The 20493-nt window shown below is 39.5% G+C and overlaps 1 protein-coding gene across 6 annotated transcripts in view; it reads left to right on the top strand.

Moving 5' to 3' along the window:
* Nucleotides 1-1777: 1777 nt before the first annotated feature.
* LOC143296862 (protein transport protein Sec31A-like) overlaps nucleotides 1778-20493 on the top strand; it is a 34174-nt gene continuing 15458 nt past the window's right edge. For 5 of the 6 annotated variants that reach the window (XM_076609135.1, XM_076609286.1, XM_076609222.1 and 2 more), the window contains exons 1-18: nucleotides 1785-2039; nucleotides 4228-4360; nucleotides 5252-5341; nucleotides 8154-8454; nucleotides 8914-9051; nucleotides 9688-9830; nucleotides 10474-10585; nucleotides 11056-11208; nucleotides 11701-11832; nucleotides 12494-12796; nucleotides 13994-14089; nucleotides 15530-15589; nucleotides 15930-16041; nucleotides 16500-16681; nucleotides 17130-17256; nucleotides 17942-18090; nucleotides 18977-19147; nucleotides 20123-20263. In XM_076609135.1, coding sequence (XP_076465250.1) covers nucleotides 4248-4360; nucleotides 5252-5341; nucleotides 8154-8454; nucleotides 8914-9051; nucleotides 9688-9830; nucleotides 10474-10585; nucleotides 11056-11208; nucleotides 11701-11832; nucleotides 12494-12796; nucleotides 13994-14089; nucleotides 15530-15589; nucleotides 15930-16041; nucleotides 16500-16681; nucleotides 17130-17256; nucleotides 17942-18090; nucleotides 18977-19147; nucleotides 20123-20263 — 2523 coding nt within the window. In that variant the 5' untranslated portion in view covers nucleotides 1785-2039; nucleotides 4228-4247. Of the gene's footprint in view, nucleotides 2040-4227; nucleotides 4361-5251; nucleotides 5342-8153; nucleotides 8455-8913; nucleotides 9052-9687; nucleotides 9831-10473; nucleotides 10586-11055; nucleotides 11209-11700; nucleotides 11833-12493; nucleotides 12797-13993; nucleotides 14090-15529; nucleotides 15590-15929; nucleotides 16042-16499; nucleotides 16682-17129; nucleotides 17257-17941; nucleotides 18091-18976; nucleotides 19148-20122; nucleotides 20264-20493 lie in introns of all 6 variants that reach the window. The other variant, XM_076608956.1, reaches the window with a different exon arrangement.

Genomic DNA, 20493 nt, shown 5'->3' with positions numbered 1-20493 from the left:
AGGGACTGGCAGTTTTGCCTTCAGGCCTCGCGGCCGTCCCCTCAATCTTTGTATCATCTTTGTTGGTCTGCATTGCGTGCCAGTCACTGATTTAAAAAATATCAAAGCAATTATTCTGTCATCATAAAACATATTGCCAAACTTTGGATCACAATCTAGAATGTTCCTAAAACTGTTTGTATCTTTTGCATATTTAACTGAAGGTGGTAGTGATAAGAAACCGTAAGTCTAGGGAGAGCTCACGAGACTGAGTACAAGGTTTTCAGAGAAGAAGCCCCACTCAGTCAAGTCAGTTTCAGCCCTTAACTCCTTACACTTTAACTGAGGGGTCCGTCCGGGCCCGGCCGCACCCACTGAGGTCCTGCCGGACTCCTGGATGCCCTTGTATTGCCACCTTTTCTTCTTTTATTTTCAGTTGCTGGTCCTCAGCAGGTTCGAACCTGCGCCTCCAGGGTGGTCCGCGCCACTTCACTGACTGGACTGAGTCACCTTTTCTGGCACTTAGACGTTTTAACCGGCCGCCACTGAGCCATCGTACGCTTAGTTTCAGTCAGTCGAGATCCCTGAGTAGATCCAGATCCAACTGGACTCTTTTCTGCTGCTTCTGCCATTGCCTTGAGAGCCTGTGTCCCCTCTCTGCCAGAAATCGACAGCTGTTTCATGACGGCTGTAGGCAGATGCGCCCACTGACAAACCCTCAGTCTCAGTGCACCAATCTCCATGGCGAGGACTTTGGCTTGGAAGCCCGGCAGATTCTCTCAGTCAGGCTGCTGGCTAGACTAGCATACTTCTCGGTCTTGTAGATGTGGGCCTCCGGCTCCATTCTGCTTTCGTATGGCACAGCCCGGTGAGCTCAATAAGAATCGCTTGTTTCGTTGCCAGTGCATTGAAGTGGAGTGCTAGTGATGTCACTGAAGTCTCAGTTATTGATGTCACTCTCAGTGTGTCGGGTGTTTCCGACTTCCCCTCTGGTAGGTCAACTGTGCATTCAGTTCCCAATCTTCGGCACCATCAAGCAGCCCACCGGCGTTTCCATGCTATGGAACTGAACTTTGCCGGGATACTGTTCCGCCCTGGCCAGACTTTATTGCCTTCTGCCAAGCGGAACATAGTGACTCTACTGGAACTCACTGCAGTTCTGGTGGGGTTGGTGCTCAGTCCTTGGACAGTGCAATTTCTTTTAGCACTTGGTTATGCCTCCATGTGTACCGTCCTTGGCTCAACGCCGCTTTAACTGAAGGTGGCAGTGAGTTAATTATAATTCCACATTTTACAATACCCGGGACTGACTAACAGAAAACGGTTATATTTTCTTCAAGTTTGTTAGTGCAAAATGAACGAACAACGATTTTCCTCTTCGGAATTTCTTGTTATGCTTGATTGGTGAAGAGTAAAATTGTCAGTATCAATGTTCACAATGTTGTTAATGATTTTGAAAGTCTCTATCAAATCCCCCCTAATCCTTCTTTGATCCCTTGAATAGGGAGTGCAAATTTAAATACTTTATAACATGATCTTTCTCCATATGTTAGCTTTGCGAAAACACCTTGCAACGTGTCTTTTTTCCCAAAGTAAATCTCAACAGTTCGATCGCGTCAGGAACCCATGGATCCACTCGCTTGCGAAGGCCATGATTCACGCCCTCAGTTGCGGAGACACATAAAACAGAATGTATCTAACGATCAGCATCAACATTTTTCGCCGTCAGGTGGCGCAAAGTCTATTCTCAGCACATCGACTCTTATCAGGAGCGTTGATTGGTTCATTTCTATTTGGGATCTGGACTGCCGGAAGTGGAGGTATTATGGGAGAGTGGCCCCTGCCACGTTGATTTTGTTGACTGGGTAAGAAATTGAGTTGTTTTCGTGGCCATCTCCAACACATTTATGTTCACGAAAGCAGTTTCGTGTCATATTTTGTTCTTACTTGAGAGCCAGAGCAGCACTTTGCCGGTTTACACAAAGACTGGAGAAGATATAGTGTACCGGTGTCGGGCTGTCAGCACTTTAGCTAGCAGAAGACCCATTGCTACGGAAGCGGTAGGTTTCCAGTATAACCTACTGATCGTAACATAGTTTTACCATACTTTTATTTTATTTTATTTTATTTTATTTGGCATGAATTTCGGGTGTCTGTGCACATTTTGACAATGCCGAACAAGAAAGCAGCAAATGTAATGTATGACCTTTTCTTGAACGTGTCCTCAGTTCGATACGTTGTTGGGCTCGTACCACAATATGAATATTTTTATGTTTTTTCCCGAATCAAACGCGTATGTTGTCTCGTAATACTGTCTTTCTGATCAATAAGTTGATGCAGTTTCTGATTCATTGATGTTTTAGAAATTAACCTCCACCCCTTTCGTTCTGCGTAGATACTGTGATAGTCTCAGTCTGTTGCATGTTAGAAGATAAGCGAAAACTCTTCTAGTTTGGTTTTTTTTAGTTTCGTGTGTGTGTGTGTGTGTGTGTGTGTGTGAATTATAACTTTTTTTTTTTGGTGGGGTGGTCACATATCCTGATGAAATCAATGGTTTTACACTGAATTCTGCCATGTTTCATAAACTGATGCCTCAAAACTATATCCATAAATGTGCTTTTCTTTAGTTTTATGCTTCATCATGTATTCAAATTAAAATCATAAATGATGAATGTTAATGACTTATAATAAGTGAATATAATTTTTTTTCTTTTCTCTCTTTGACGACAGTGAAACTGAAAGCTGTGTGTGTGTGTGTGTGTGTGTGTGTGTGTGTGTTTCAAGGGACAATCCAGTGTTTCCTTTTATATTTCAGACTTTCCTTTTTTTCCGCGTCATTCTTACTCCCTTTCATCTTTCAGATCTGGTCTCAAAGCTCATCTTTCCTCAGCATTAAGTTTAGTTGTGGCAGGTCCACTTTTTTTTGCATGAGCTGTGTTTGACTGTTAGTGTGTATGCAGGGTTCGTCATTAACATTTTTTCACATGAGCGCCTGCGCTCTAGTTTCAGAATTTTGATGAGCGCAAACTGAAAACTAAGAGCGCACACTAAAAACATAGAGCAACAAGTCTCAAACATAAATTCATTTTCTCACCTTTAATTCTTGTTTACATCAATTCCTCTCCAATACTTGAGTCACTTAATCCATTCTCCTCACTCTCACTTTCCGGCTTCTCAGTTTTCTGACGCTTTTGAAAGTTTGGCCTTCTCTTCCTTGGACCACACTTCACTAGGCCTACTTCCGGTTGAACTAACAAAACGTAAACAGACGGCTTTCAAACTTCGGTAAATGCAAAATGATCGCGCTTTTGACTCTTGTTTGTGATGGACAATGGAATAACAATTTAGATACAGTAGTGTATGCTTATGTCTTTTCAAAATCAAGAGCGCAAGCGCTCTGAGTCAAGGAATTTTCCAGAGCGCAATTTGTTTTTTCAGAGCGTTCCGCTCAGCGCTCCCGTTAGTGACGAACCCTGGTATGTATACATATGTATGTATACATGAATACATGCATGTGTATGAATGTGTATTTGTCATTTTGTGTGTGTTCATACATGTGTGCGTGTGTGTTTTTGTGTATGCCTATGTGTGTGTATGTGTGGAGGGCAGCTGCTATGTACATATTTTATGTTATAAATGTATGTATACATTGTGTGTGTGTGTGTGTGTGTGTGTGTGTGTTAGTCACATTTTGGTGTGTGTACATAACATTGATGTGATGTGTTATTTTAACAAGTGTTTAGTGAAGCATCTAAGTATAAACGTCCATTATTATTATTTATATTATTTCCCCAGCATGGTGGGTAACTTGCAAGTGAGTAGCCTTCTTTGACTGAGAGATTGGTTTAACTTGGTAGTAATTTTGTTTGTTCGTTTACTGTCTCATTACTATAAATTAGTAATGTTTGAGAATTGATATTGAATTATTAGATAACCACATAAACACTTTAAACAGTAATACTAATAGACTGTTGCAGAGAATGCCCATGTTCATGCATACAGTGACTCCAGACGGAGTAAAGTAAATGAAAATGGTGTGCATTTATGTTTCATATTTTGTTAATAAGATTTATCAATTTATGCATTATGTACAGTAATTTATTTTAGTGTTCTGTTTGCCTTGATATAATTTTATTCTCCCAAATCTGTTTATGAAAGAGAACTTAGTTAATGTGTGAGTGTTTTTTTTTTAGGTTTTTTTTTATCATGTTTTGTGACACTTGTTTTTTTTTCTCCATATATTTACAGTCATACAGCATACAAAAACCATGCGTGTAAAGGAGATTGATCGAACGGCCAATGTGGCCTGGTCACCAGAATCACAGTATCCTATTTACCTCGTTGCGGGAACAGCTGCACAACAGCTTGATGCAACTTTCAGGTAAGATTTTCTGCTGTACAATGAACTGAAGTGGGTATCATAAAGAGATGTTTTGTTTGTTGTGATTTAATTTCAAATACTGACTTGTCAACATGACCTGGAACCAGTTGAACTGAAAGCATCTCATGAAAACGTGTTTGGAAATACACACATCCAGCAGCTGTATAACATAATGTTCATCCCAAAGCTGTTGAAAGTCTAAAGAATATGCTTTAGACATTGGAATCAGTGTTGGTGAAAGCATAGTAAAGCGGTGAAAATTCATTTACATCAGTTACTCAATATAATGTAAATAGTCATATGTTAAGTTTCAGCTTTATTTGTTGTAGCATTGATTGAATCTGAGTATCATGCACTGACAAACACATGCACATACGGCACATGCCAGTTTCAGAGTGATAGTCTTCATAGTAAATAACAACTCAGGCACACTTGAATATGCACACTTTGAAAAACACTGTTGTAGGAGCAGTATGTTTGTAGTGTGTGACAGCTTTTAACTTCATTCAGTTGTGTTCACTCACACTGACACTGTGTGTGTATGCTGCAGCCACTGCAGTGACAGGAATAGCCTTGTACAAGTTGCAGCTTTTCAGTTTTCATTCAGACAGGCCATGGTGTACATAAGTTTGTGTCTTGTAGCCTTTGCATCTGGTGTGCTTTCATGTACACATGCATTTCTGAACTTAAAGGATATCTGTAAAGGCACCAAGTGGTCAAGCAGGCTCAGTTTTGACAGTATTAGTATTACATGATTCTTATTGCCTGTGAAGCTTCTGTCAGTTTTTAGTGTATCCTGCTTGATTTACAAGGGTTCGTTAGGGTACATTGTATACATATATTATGTGTACGGATGGCAACCCTGATTATATTGACTCCTCTTGTTTTCAGTACTTCAGCAGCCCTAGAGATCTACAGTCTGAACCTTGCTGAGGCCACTCTGGAAATGCCTCTGGTTTCTTCAATACCTTCACAGTGCAGGTAAACTTTTGATTTTGCAAAATGAAATTGACAGCATTATGTTCTTTTTCTTTTTCTTTTTGCTTAGGAGATAACCGATGATCCAATTATCCAGTTGATTGCTCATCGCTAGACATTCCTTTTGGTGTCATATACTGTACCATGTCAAACTGATGCAAACTAGGCCTATGGTTTGCTCTGTTTGGCCAAATTTCGCGCGTAATCTTTGTCTGCATCTTTTGTGTGCATGATAACCAGTGGTAGTGTGAACCATTTTGAAAGAGTTTTGTAGACATGGGTGATGGGTTCATATGACATGATCATGGTTAGCAGCATATTGTTATGTACAGTCATCTTTTTGTAGTATACTGTATTACGCTGACACATAGTTGTTTTTGAAATTTGTTAGAGGTATTCCTTGATAACCGTTTGTGCCACTGTTGCGCTACGGCTGACAGAATGACAGACAGATGGACGAAAGATGACCAAAACTCAAATATCTGTCAGCCCTCCGCACCAGTCGGAACAGCCAAAGTCCACTCAAAATTATAACATTTATTCGAAAAAACAAACAAACAAAATATTATTTGGGTTTTTACGAACATGAAATTCAACAACAAAACAATACTGACACAACTACCACTCTCAACCGCAGCTCTCTGTCTGTTATGCAGTTCAGCTGTCACAAACTGTACCAAATCACTACCTCTAACCCCCGAACATAGCGCCTGTCTATGAACATCTGCTGTCTCTCGATCCTGTGGGCTAGATTCCAGAAAACTGCCTGCACCTGATACATTTTGATTCAGCAACCCCAAATCTCACCCTAGTGACGAAATGGGAGGCAAATCTGCTCTACCAAAAGCCATACCAGCAGAGCGGACAATGCAGCAGTTTCTCTGGCAGTACTGGAAACAGTTTTAACCGCCGAACTCAAAGAAGCTGCAGTAGTCATAGCAGTAGAAACTCTGGAAGTGGGAGTGAGCGAATCAAGAGTGGCCAGTCTAGCTCATGTTCGAACAGCTGAACCTGAGTATAATGGAGAAACTGATACAGGAGTACTCAATGTAGTATGTATCATGCTAAATTCTGAATGCAACATCAAAAGCATCAACAATGATTATTACAACCAAAATAACAAATACACATGAATATTCATATGAATCGTCACACATAAATACACAGACAGACACAAGGCAAACAAATCAGAAAGTTGGACTCTGGTTGGTGTGACTTGTATCAGAAAAGTTAGCACACGACCCGACAGGGAATAACACCAACACCAGACACTGCGCCAACTGTCCTGGATGAGCCCCCAAGATGTCACGCTACGGTTGACAGAAAGATGGACAAAGGCTGACAAAAACTCAACGGCGAATCTGTCAGGCCTCCACACCAGTCAGAACAACCAAAGTACACTTGAAATTATAACATTTATTAAAAAAAAAAAAAAAAAAAAATTGGGGTTTTTAAGAACATGAAATTCAACATGCGAAACAGTATTGTCATGACTACCACACTCAACGCATACCACCACTCAAAGACATTGTCTGCTTTGGTGAGTCTCTGCCGCTGGGGTCCAAAAATACATCAGTGGTCAGGAATGGATGGGATAAGGGAGGTAGTTGGGGGACAGCACTTTACTCAAACACAGCAATCAAATCCTTCTAGCCGACGCTGTTGTCGTTGTTGCTATTGTCGTTGACATTGTTGTCGCCACCACCGCAGAGCACAATGCCAGTCCCTCACATGCAGACCTCCCTTCAGCCCACAGCCGCAACCAGTAGAGAAGCGGAACTGTCCAACAGGAACAACAGGAAAAAACCTAAGATTGGCAAAGTGTCAGTTCTGCCTTCTAAAAGATGCTAGTCGCACACAACCTATCATCCCGCCCATTCAACCTGCCGTTACAGTAACTCATTTGAACTTAGCTCAATTTAATTTAATTTCTCCCAAGATAATAAACATTTATCATTGATACTTCTCATGAACACAACAGTAATGATAGGAACACACATGTATTCACAGCATCTCTTAATCACAACATGAAATAATATGAACAGCTACAGCAAATACAAAACAAATATGCATTCACAGCCTCTGTCATTCCCTCCACCACCACCATTCCTGTAAGTGCCAGCAACCAGCCGACCAAGGAAACATCACACACCCTTACCTCAGGTTATGTAAAAGACCTGGAACTGGTGTTCCAGCCGTTGCAATGCCCGCCAACAAACGACGACAACCTGCTGCTTCACCACAGCAGAAGACATGGAGAAATCAACCCCCCAAACCCCTGGTCGAAAGTGACTCTCACAGCAGTTGACAGTGGAGTGCCAGACTGATGCATGCACAAACTAAAACTGAATCACAACTCACTGACATGAGTTGCTTTGCATGTGGGGTGTGGGCTGAACGCGTTGCTTGCCTGCCTGGCAGCTTGCTTACAGAAAAAATGTCAGCTAAGGGGAGTCTCACACTCAGGATATGTCGACGCGTGACAGCCTCTCATCTTCCAGTTTAACCTGTTGTGTGCTGCTGCCGAGTATGCATGTCAGTGAAGGGCTTTCACCTCAGTGAGACAACACTGAGCTTACAGGAAGTCAGGATGTCAGTCAGCATTCCTTATTGGGACTTTTTCCTTTTGGGATTGTATTACTTTTCTTTAGCAAAAAATATTACATCATAGAAAAGTACATAAAATGAAGTCATCGCACTTCAAACACATGCCTCACTGATCTCACTTTACCAAAGTTCGGTATTCAAGGGGTTGAACTGTACAAAGTATTAATCAGGATGTTTATCTTCATGCTTGTGGTTGCATCTGTTGCAGATTTCACCAAGTCTTATGGGGCTCCTATGGCTTTGGGACAGACAAGAGTGGCATGTCATCTGGTGTCATTGTCGGTGGAGCAGACAATGGCAGTGTGTTGGTATACTCTGCGGAGAAAATGATCACTGGAGATGCAGACAGCTTATTACTGCAGCTGACCAAACACACAGGCGCTGTCAAAGCCTTGGACTTTAATCCATTTCAGACAAATCTGTTGGCATCAGGTGCCTCTGAATCTGAAATCTACATCTGGGATCTGAATAAATCAGATAATCCAATGACGCCAGGACAGAAATCGCAGGTGAGGAAATATGTGCTTCTTGTTTGTTTTCTGAAAATGGGTTGATTTTTGTTTGTTTAGTTTTTTCCTTTTCATTTTCTTCTTGAATTATGTAGATAAACAGTTAACAGGAGGAGATAATTTGTGTTTTGGTAAACAGTAAACTTTTATCCTGTTCCAGTACTTGAAAATAATAACAGTAGTTGCTGATTTGATATGGTTATGCATTGGTTAAAATCCTTGTGTACGCACAAGAACAAGAAAACGACAACTGCTGCTTGCCATCTTCTTTCTCACCTTTAAAAAAAATTTTTTTTAACTCTCTCCAATCCCCTTTTTTTCTTTCTTTGGTAAATGTAGAATATTATTAGTAATCTTGAAGATGGCCCACATTTTTCAGGTAATTTGTGGTATTTTGTGTCACTGTCCTGATGATTGGAAAGTTTTATTTCATTCATTTCACACTCTGTTCTTTTTCAGCCCCCAGAGGAGGTGTCCTGTGTGGCATGGAACAGGCAAGTGCAGCATATCCTGGCTTCCAACTTTGCAGCTCGATGTGTTGTATGGGACCTGCGCAAAAACGAACCCATCATCAAAGTCAGCGACAGCATGTCTCGAGTGAGTTTTCAAACTAAACATGTTCTTGCTATATATATATATTTAAAAAAACAACAACAACCAAACAAAAAGAATAGAAAGGAAATTATACATGATCATAGTTCATTTTGAATCATGTTGAGAATTTTTATCTTTGTGTAAGTGTGAGCTACTTGAGAAGAAAACCATGTCTGTCTTCAGCTTCTGAGGCTTTGCTTCACAATAATCACTGAGAATAAGCATTGTTATTTGAAGGGTAATAATGTTTTTATAATTCTGATGTTGTTCTTGAAATTCTGCCACATAATTAACGGAGAGATTACGGTACAGCAGTGTCCAGAATCTGATTCATTATAATCGATACTGAAAGATGACTACTCTTTTATTTTGTTGATAATAATTTATTTTTTTTCTTTATATTTTGAATGCTTATCCAATTTTTACATATCATGAACAACTGTATATTGCAAATAAGTAGCAGAGAAAAAGAACTGATACCGGACACTTTAGCTGAACCAGATCAAAAGATGGTGTTAAAAGAGATTTTGAAAATGAACCCGTCCAGTCACAAAAAGCTGTGATTGACCTGACTCTGTCGTGTGTTGGTCAGGGAATGGTTTCTGTTTTGGTTGTCTGACAGATCTGTTTTTGTGACAGATCAAAGCCAACAAGGTAGCTTGGCATCCAGAGGTAGCCACACAGATGTGTCTGTCATCTGAAGATGACCACACACCAGTCATTCAGCTGTGGGACTTGCGTTACGCCACCTCGCCTCTCAAAGTACTGGAGAATCATCAGAGGTTAGTGGTGTTGAATTTAGCATAAAGAATGTTTATTATTGGTGAAAAGATCATTGTTGAGAGTTTTTGTTTTAATCTTTTATGTATGTTCGATGAGTTAATGGCAAAAGAATAATTGTCGAGACTGGAATGGTTTTCAGTTTGTTTTGTTATGTTATTTGCTCAGTGTGTTTGGTGTGTGTGAATCACTGAATGTGTGGATTTTGTCATATCTTTGGTGTATTTTTTATTCTGTCAGTGTGTGAAATGTGTATTTCAACAACCAAAAAATGTTTATGAATATTAGCCATTAGAGTTTGTTGTTGGCTTTCAGCTTCTATATGCATCAGGCATGTGATAGGTCTTGTCAGTATTATGACGTTAAAAGATTGACAGATATGTGGGAAAATATGAACCATGTTAAAATGGATTTCTTTGTTTGAAATTTGAGGTTTAAAAAATGTATTTACGAGTAATTTATAAGTGGCATTCCTTAAGTACAAGCCTCGTTGAAGTGAATTTATTGGTTTGAAATAATTAAGTTGTTTGGAATAAAATCTTTACAAGTATTTAATAAGAGGTGTTTCTTGAGATATTAGCTTTGATTAGGTGGATTTCTGGGTTTCCTATATGTATTTGTGAGGTTTCTGTGTGGAATGAACAGAGGAATCCTGTCAGTGGCCTGGTGCCAGCGTGATCCTGATCTGTTGCTGTCCTGTGGCAAAGACAACCGCATTCTGTGCTGGAACCCCAACTCTAACGTGCAGGGTGGAGAGGTATGTCTGATGGTGCTTGTGAACACAAGTAAATGTATCAGATAATGCAGCTGGAATAAACATTGTGAAGGTGTCCTTTTAGTTAAACACTTTGTTTTGATACCATTGAGCAGTATTTGGCTGAGTATGATGCCTAACACAATAAAGTATTGATGTATGCATCTATGTTGAGAATGAGAATATGTTTAAGTTTATTGAAGCTTTATTATTATTATTTTTATTTTTAATTTTATTATTTTTATGATTTTAATTTTATTTTTATTATCATTATTGATGTATGTATCTGTGTTGAGAATGAGAATATGTGTATGCTTTTTTTTAAATGTTCATGTTAATAGTGATGTGGTTTTTCCCATGCATTCCATATGTGGATGTATTATTCTTTTTCAGTGAGTTCATATATGTGTGTGTTGACAGTTTGTCATCTTTTGTTCAGTGGCGTTCATCTTGGTAAAATGAATGTTTTACAGGTGGTGTATGAGCTTCCCACAAACAACCAGTGGAGTTTTGATGTTCAGTGGTGCCCACGTAACCCAGGCCTCATATCCAGTTCCACCTTTGATGGACATATAGGAGTGTATTCGCTGATGGGAGGTGGTCACCCTATTCAGCCAAGCAACAAGGTCAGTATTGGTGCTCCTGTTGAATTTTGGGTTGATTTGGTGGTTTTAGTACATTCATTCCCTTGTGATTTTGTGTGTATTGAATAGTAGAGAAGTACGGATTGACTCATGTTTCAAAGGTTTTCATAACCAGTTTTCATCATAGTCCACAAATGGAGAAGTAAAGGGTTTACAAGGGACAAATGTTGGGAGATGCAGTATGAATATTGGGTTTCATCACTGGTGAAATTTATTTGTAAAAATAGATGTACTGGTTGGTTTAGCACAGCACTTAAAAATTCTCATAACATGATTTCAAATGCTTTATTGAACTATTTGTAACACTTCAAGTACAAAAGATATTGTTCTGCTGTTTTCTGTGGCTTCAGATTTATAAGAGATACATGAAATGTTTTGTATGTGGATCTCTAGGGTAGGATGATGATGGGAGGGGTTTTAATACATGTTGCTAGCATCTTCAGCCAGATGAACTTAGGAACTGTGTGTGTGCAGGTTGCTGAGTCGTTCAACACAGGAGACCCTTTCTCTCAGGCTCCAGTGCAGGTTCCTCACGTGGAGGAAAAAGTCATGTCACTGCAGAAGCCACCAAAGTGGATCAGGAAACCTGTTGGAGCTTCCTTTGCAGTGAGTTTTTCCCAGGAGTTTTGTCAGTGCTTTTGTAGTTTTGTTGAATTTTCTATGTGGTGTTAAGGTGGTCTTTGTTTATGAGTAGGTGTCATTGCTGAATCAGATTGTATTGTCTTTGATTTCACCTGTGAGTGAAGTTTCTGATGCTTACAGCACTGTTAAGAGAGCTTTATCTGTTCTGTTGGAATGAAAATTTTTGACCAATAAAAAGAAGAAGAAAAAAGATTTTTTGGAGAGAAAAGTGTTAAAAGAATTCTGCTTTTTCATTGTGGACAGTTGCTATATCGACTGTGTATCAGTTTTATGATAAAGGGTGTTTGTGAAAGCGAGATTGACTTATTTTTGTGCTTAACTCTCTCCATACGAACGGCGAAAGAGACGACGTTAACAGCATTTCACCCCAGTTACCATCATCACAATATTGCAAACGGAAGGCTCTTATACTGAAGACGTGAATGTTGACAAAGAATACCACAATTCTGACGACGGAAGCTAAAGGTTGGGTCATTCAGACACCCACTGGACATCCGAGGGGTCTGTGTAGAGGAGAAGAGAGGACTGGCCGTACTGAGTGAGTTAATGCAAAACATTTTGTGAAAGCATGCCAAAGTAGTAACTTTAGATTCAAAACTAAAGCTTACTGTTTTTTGTATTTCAGTTTGGAGGCAAACTGGTGACATTCGAGTGTCCTCGTGCAGCCAATCCACAACAGCCTGCAGGCCCTCGTGTGGTGACCATTAGTCAGGTTGTCACGGAAACCGAGCTGGTGACTCGCTCAGATCAGCTGCAGCAGGCACTCAATGCAGCTCAGTACTCTGAGTTCTGTGCCCTCAAGGCTGCCAATAGTACTGACGCCATGCAAGAGAACATTTGGAACTTCCTCAGGGTCAACTTTGAGAGTGAACCTCGTGCCAGCTTCCTGCAGCTTCTTGGCTATGACCAGAACGAGCTTGCTAAGAAGGTGAGTGAAGTTTTTATTTTCATGAGGATATATTACACTAGAGGATTTATCAAGGCTCCAGCATCTAGCACAAGAGCTATCATCAGTGGAAAAGTTTGCATTTCATTCACAAGCTCTTTTGACCAGTTGAAAGCTTTACAACTAAGAGGGCATTAAACACAACACATAATTGCCATTTCAAAATTATGCACATTATAGTAACATGCAGTTCCAGTCATACCAGTTTATATGGTTTTATATCATCGTGTTGCTACCAAGATGATGAGAGGATTTTCTTTTCGAATACCATCATCATCATGTATATGAAAGAAAATTGACCTCAAATTCCACTTTGCATACCCCTCTGTCAGTATCAATGGAAAGTTGTTTTTATTTTAGTATGTTACATTACATAGTGGCTAAAGCCCAGTTGATGTTGAAGGTCACATGAGTATAAGATAAAAGTGAATAAACTGAAAATAAAAGAAAATAATTCTGCTGCAATATTTATCAGTTGGGATGAGTCCTGTCAAGGTGATCTGCGTCAGTAGATTCATGAGAAACTGTCATTGGAAGGACTTGGTGATGGTCACCACACTTGGGGAGACACTCACTCAGTTCTGGCTCCTTGACTAAGTTATTATTGTTGTCAGTAAGGGGCTTAGTAGCTGAAGTTTCTCCACAGCAGTGCAGGGTCTCCTCGAGTGTATGACCTTCTGGCAGCTTAACAGTGATAACTGGGACTGCTTCAGACGAACCTGGGTGTGTCTGTGTATGGGGGACTCAGAATGAACAGCGTAGGAGTAATGCCACTAAAATAATGCAAATGATTGGACAACCAAAAAAAAAGAAAAAGGAGAGAGGGTTGGGGAGTTCTAACCTTACTTGCATTTGGCAGAATTGAATGAGATATTCCTATTTCAGTAGAAAAAAATGATAGTAATAACAGTAATGAACACTTATTCAGTGCTTTTTCATAACTAGAGCTCAACACGCTTTCCATGGGCAAAATCATTAAACAGCAATTCAGTTCACACAATCTTCGAAATCCTTTTTTTTGGTGGTCACTTGTTGTTTATATGGAGCGTTCTGCGTAGTGTAATAAGCCTTGAATCAGTGCATCACACAATGATTCCATGAGGGTATAACTGATGCTTCATGATTGCATGCAGGTACTGATGTGATACCTTAACTTCTGTACACATTTTTCACTTTCAGGTGGCGGATGTCACAGGCACCGACCTGGCTCAGCCCCAGAGTCCTGGGGTGGATGCCAAGGAGCTGGCCCAGAAAATGACACAGCTCAGTGCTGGGGTATGTTCCTTTTTTGTTTGGTGTTGAGGGGGGGGAAAATACAGCTATTTTTGGGATGATTGCTGATTGTTCTGACGTTACACCAACGTCAAAATTGTTCCGAGGAGTCCATTTTCGACAACATAGCATGGTTAGATGCTTTCTTATCGTAACATTACCCAGGCACTCTAGACTTACCGATCATGAGGCCAGGGCAGTCACTACTTACCTTGGTCTCATGTGATGATGCTCAGCTAATCGCGTGCGCATTTACATTTAAACAGCATTGAGTGGACCAGTCAGCTTAACCGTTTGCTGAAACAAGAAAGAAGTTGGTTAAATCAAGTTACGTCTTGGTCAGACAGCATCTGTGTCGGGTGGATTGCTGATTGATTGATTGATTGATTGATATGGATACTTAAGTAGGGCCTATCCTCAGTTGGAGACCAAGCTCTAAGCGCTTTACAAATTTGGTGTCATTTGCACAACAGGCTGCCTACCTGGGTACAGCCATCTGACGGCTGCCATTCGTTTCCTGTGTCATTCAGTCAGATTTCTGGCACACACACATACACACTCAGACAGCCATGTAACATTTTATGTGTATGACTGGGTTTTTGTTGTTGTTGTTTTGTTTTTTTACTGTGCCATGTAGGCAGCCATACTCCATTTTCGGGGGTGTGCATGCTGGGTATGTTCTTGTTTAAATAGCCCACTGAACGCCGACATGGATTACAGGATCTGTAATGTGCGTACTTGATCTTCTGCGTGCGTATACACACAAAGGGGGTTCAGGCACTTGCAGGTCTGTACATATGTTGACCTGGGAGATAGTAAACATCCCACCCTTTACCCACCAGGCGCCGTCACTGAGATTTGAACCCGGGACCCTCAAATTGAAAGTCCAACGCTTAACCATTCAGCTATTGTGCCCGTCTGATGTGGCTCACAGTCCAAGTGTTCCTATGAAATTCAAAATGATCATACCAAATTTTCGGATTGTTCCTACAGACACTTGACAGGGGTTGGCATCTCTGCAATTGCTTTGTTCTGCCCTCAGTTTTCAGTCTCTTGTTTGTTGTTGTGCACTTACAGAGTTCTTTATCCTTTGTGTGAATGCCGAGATGAAAATGAAAACGTAACTTAAAAAATGGGCTTGAAGCTTATGTGCTATTATATGTTGAATGATTGCCTTTGAAATCCTGGATAATTCAACTGTTACATGCTGTTAGACAGGGAAGTCATCCAATAGGGAGGCTGAGGACTGTGTTTAAAGAAGCTGAATAAAATAAAAAGTTGAAATTTTAATAGATGATGAAAACTATCATCTGAGATAATTATTTAAGGAATAAGAATTTAAAAAAAATTGCTACATGGTTGTGGACCATGAATAAATGAGTATGACTTGAAATGTCTAGTTCAGAGTAGTAACTGTGTTAATTTTATTTCTTCTATGAACAGGATGGCGGATTCTCAGGGTTATCAGCAAGTGGTCAGGCCTCCCCAAATGTTGGCTCAAAGGTGAGAGTTCTGTACACTGTGATTTGCTACTACATGGTATTTCATGGGTCTGGTTTTGTGTTATTTGTACTTCTACTACACTGGTACCAGGGAATTTGTGTATGTTTTACTTTTTAAATAAGTACATATACATTTTCACCTTTGAGAGGTTTTTTCAAATGCAAGAAATTATTATACTGATAGTGATGGTGTCAGATGATGATAATAAGAAATGATTGAGGAAATAAGAACATTAATGATTGCATTGATTGGAATTTGCTTATTGATTTTTTTGTTGTGCTGTAATTGTATATGATATTTTCATTAAATATCACGAGCACTGTATCTGTTTTCATTTCAGACTCCAGACAGCCGAGATGAATTATCTGGAAGTTCAGCATTTGATGAAATTGCTGGGAATCAGAGCAAAGAATCTGGACTACAGACCCCTCTGGTTATACCCACTGAAAATGGTGAGTGTTAATGGATATGGCAGGTGGCAGAGTTTAATTTGATTTGATTAATCATCACTGTCTAATTGCCGTTTATGCTGATGGGAGATCAGGGGGGAAAAAACCCCGTTTTCCACCCTTAATCCAGCAGATGCTGTTACTGGGATTGAACCCAGACCCTCGGATTGAGAGTCCAACAGTATGATAAGATATATATACTTACATAGCGCTTGTCTTCTGACATACCAAGCTTAAAGCGCTTTACAAACAGTCATTTGCACAAAGGCTGCCTAACTGGCCGACTGACAGCTGCCTTTCATCATTCATTTCCTGTATCATTCAGTCTGGTTTCAGTCAGTCACACACACACACAAACATGTAACTTCTTATGTGTATGACCGTTTATTGCCCATTCAATTATCGTTCCAATTGTTAGTTGACAAAACTCCATATTTTTTGTTGTTTTTGTTCCTTTGCAGGGGATACAAGTGGTCTGATGGCGCAGGCACTATTGATGGGCAACTTTGAGGCTGCAGTGGAAATGTGTTTGGCTGAGGATAAAATGGCCGAGGCAATTTTACTGGCCATTGCCGGAGGTCCTGAACTATTACTCCGGACCCAGAAAAAATATTTCCAGCGCAACAAGAGCAATCTTGGCAGAGTAAGAAAGTTTTTATTAAATTTGCTGATTCAGGTTTTATATAAATCATCAAAAATGATTACAGCTCTCTTACTTGCAGTGCAAGAAGACTTTTATTGCATTTAATGATTCCTGCTTTCTTTTTCAACTTTGAAAACAAGAATGTAGCCCTGTTACATAAATATTTATGCATTTCAGTTTGCATGTTTAAATTCTAGACGACAATATTAATAAAGTCATCATTGGTGATTCTTCCAAATCTTCTTCCTGTTTTCCTGTTTCCAACATTGTCCTTGTGACATTAAATTTTCCATGTATTATTTGTGATGTAGACATTTTCTGAAAGTTTCTCTCAGTTCTGTGAGAGAACTTGGGTTTAGTTAAAGATCAGAATAGAAAGTATAATTTACTGATTTTTTTCCTTTTTTGAGTATTTATAAAAAGTGTACATGATAAGGCATTGTTACAGCTGATTTCATCGGTGATCACACATGACTGGTCGCACATAGTGGAGACCTGTGAGCTGGAGAACTGGAAGGAGGCACTGGCTGTCATTTTGACCTACTCCCTTCCTGAAGAGTTCACAGGACTCTGTGGTGAGTGACTGGAATTGGGTATTTACTTGCTACATAATCACAACGACTTAAGTTGCAAGACAATATCTACATTTGGATTATATTAGAAAATGCAATGTATCTTTGGTGTCAAAAGTTTTTATTATTTATATATCCATGGTTGCGTGAAATAATTCAGGAAGTTACGGTTTCTAGAGTGGATTTACATGACATTGGTACTGCACAAAAAATTCATTGCTTTTTAGTACTTGTGTTCATTTTCAGTCCAATCCCTTTTTATTTTACTATGGATGTTTTGACTGTCTCAGACAGTCATGAATGCTGAAGAATTTACAGGTATTTTGTTTGGCTTTCTCTTTGAGATATTACAAGATGAGTCATTCTTGGATGAGGAATGAAATACAGATTCATGTTTTTTTGTTGTTTTTGGGTTGTTGTTCTTTTTTTATTGCCGAGATCTAGCTCAAGTTTGACGATAATGCAGCAGATGATTTAGTTGCTAATATCTGTCAGATATATTAATCACAAAAGCGTTTTCCTTACTATATGTGGTTCATAGTTGTATTGTTCACAGAAAAGTTTTTTTGTTGTTACATTTGTTGTTCAGAATTGCTTTGATTCATAGAAATGTTTTTTTTCTGAATCATTTGTGGTTCCACGTTGTATTGATCACAGAATAATGTTTCCTTGTCCCCTTCTGACACAGATGCTCTGGCTGCTCGTCTGGAGACGGAGAAGAACGGGGAGCTGTCACTGTATGCCAGTCTGTGTTACATCTGCTCTGGCAACCTGGGCAAGCTGGTGGAGAACTGGGTCCGCAACACAGACAGCAACAACACCCCACTCGCCCTCCAGGTCAGTGAGAAGTGCCCTGTGTGTCTGTGTCCTTTTGGTTTTCCCCACCACCAAGGTAGAATACAGCATTCCTCTAAGTGATAGTTACATGATAATCAGCATGTTGGTTGTGGCTACTCAGCCTGAAGAAGAAAAATGCATTCTGGTGAGATTCGTATATGGTTTTTGTCAGAGGTAAAAATGGCTGTTGTGAGAATGTTTATGCATGTTGTGGGGTTGTCCAGACACATGCATGAAATCTCAAAGCACTCATGAAATCGCAAGCATTTTAGTGAAGGGGAGAAAAAGTATTTAAGTCTTTCAGATTTTTCAGCACTCAAAATCTTAAGCGGTTTAAAACGCAATTCCAGCTCTTCAGGCGAAAAGTTAACAGAATTGTGTTCTCTTATTAGGATAAATCTGAATGTTTTTTTGCCTCTTTATGAAGAATAGAAACATATCTGATTTGGTTAAGATTGAATGGGCTTGCATCTTTAATGAAATTCTGTTGTTATTTTTTTGTTTTGTTTTATGGTAAGAAATTACTGTCAACTACATGTCCATTTTCTCCAAAATTCAAACAATGATTTAATTATTTATTTGGAACTCACCAGTTCAAACATACTCAATGACATTGAATCAATAGCAGTATTTCCATTTATATGGAATTCCTTAATATCACTTTGGCTGTGAAAAAAATTTGATTTGCTTTGGTATTAAAACACACACTTAAGCCCTGCTGCAAACTTTCTAGTATGACAAAAATCAGTCACATTGTGTAAAACGTTATAGATTCTGTGAACCTTTGAATGAGAAAAAAGAAGAAAATAAAAATAAATAAAACTATTAAAAAAAAGTATTCTTAAAAGGTCACTCCCTCTCATGACAATGCTTTTCCGTGTTGCAGGACCTGGTGGAGAAGGTGATGATACTGCGCCGCTCTGTGGAGCTGTCGCGTGGACAGGTGGCGGAGGGAGGGGAGGCGCTGTCGGAGCGACTCAGTCAGTACGCAGGGCTGCTGGCTGCCCAGGGCAGTCTGTCCACCGCCAGCTCCTACCTCGTCAACGCCAGCACGGATGTGAGTGGTTGTGTTGGTTTTCGTGTTGTTGTTTTTTTCTGTTGTTGTTGTCTTTCTGTCCCTCTGTTTTCTCCATTCTTTCTTTTTTCTCTTTTTCGACCATTTTTAATAGAAATTTTACATGATCACAGAGGTATTGATGATAATGATTGTAAGAAAACAAGATTCACACCATAGAAATTTTTAAAGCGAGGAAACAAAAGCAACAAAATAAAAAGAAACAACAGAAACAGTAACTGATTTTGTTGTTGTTAAGTATCAAGTATAAATACACACATACACACACACACACACACACACACACACACACACACACACATATGTATATAGACACATATAAATAATTAAACAAAAAATACATACATATGAATATCAGCTCAGATTCAGGAAGCCTGATGGATGGCGTGTTGCCATTCAAGCTTTTGATAAGTCATATCAGCGATTCAGTGTCTTAAATATACGATCAACAGTTTATATATGTTCTTTACTTTTATGATCATTTGAATTGATCACATGTCAGTTTCATGTAAGTAGATTATTTATACTGGCAGTCATTTGTACATTGCATTCTCAAAATAGACTGCATAGTTTGCATAAGGTGTTTATGAAGTGTGATGTTTAATAAAAGAAAGCATAATGTAGTATTGGTGACCACACAGAGATCTGAATTTGACAGTGTTTGGAAATAAACTCAACATCGGATTTCACAGTTTTGTACTTTTTCATACTTGATGACTGGTCAGATTTCCTGCCATGTTTTTTTCAATTCTACTGTGTGCTTTATATTTTTTTTAAATCGAATACCACTACCACTTTTCTTTTTTGAACAAAATAATGGAGGTTGAATGTCAAGAACTTCAAAATGAGGGAACAAACAACAGCTTGTTGAAAAAAACCCAAACATTCTAGGATGAATATTACATTAACACTGTAAGGAAAGAAAGCAGTTGTGACCCAAATGCTGGTGCATCACAGACACGGCTGGCAGTGCTACAGGACCGCCTGCACTGGGCTTTGGGTCAGGCGTCCCAGTCAGCGGCACCCCCCTTCCCCTTCCAGTTTGTGGACGTTCTGCCACAGGGGGGTCAGCGTCAGCGCCAGCCTCTGCAGCAGCAGGTAAGGAAACCTGCATGATGCACTATGTGTGTGTCTCTTGTATACAGCTGGACAGCAGAGTTTTTGATTGTGAAATTTGGAGGTTGAGGTTGATTATGTCTTTGCTTTGATCAGTCTTGAAGGTTGAATTTGATTGATAGGTGTTTAATTTGATCAGTGTTTAAGGTTTAATTTGGTTGTTAGGTGTTCGATTTGATCAGTGTTGAAGGTTGAAATAGTTTGTTTTGGTG

The sequence above is a fragment of the Babylonia areolata genome, chromosome 1 (genome assembly GCF_041734735.1).
Source record: "Babylonia areolata isolate BAREFJ2019XMU chromosome 1, ASM4173473v1, whole genome shotgun sequence".
Taxonomy (NCBI): Eukaryota; Metazoa; Mollusca; class Gastropoda; order Neogastropoda; family Buccinidae; genus Babylonia; species Babylonia areolata.
This window is presented reverse-complemented; position numbering and strand designations above follow the sequence as displayed.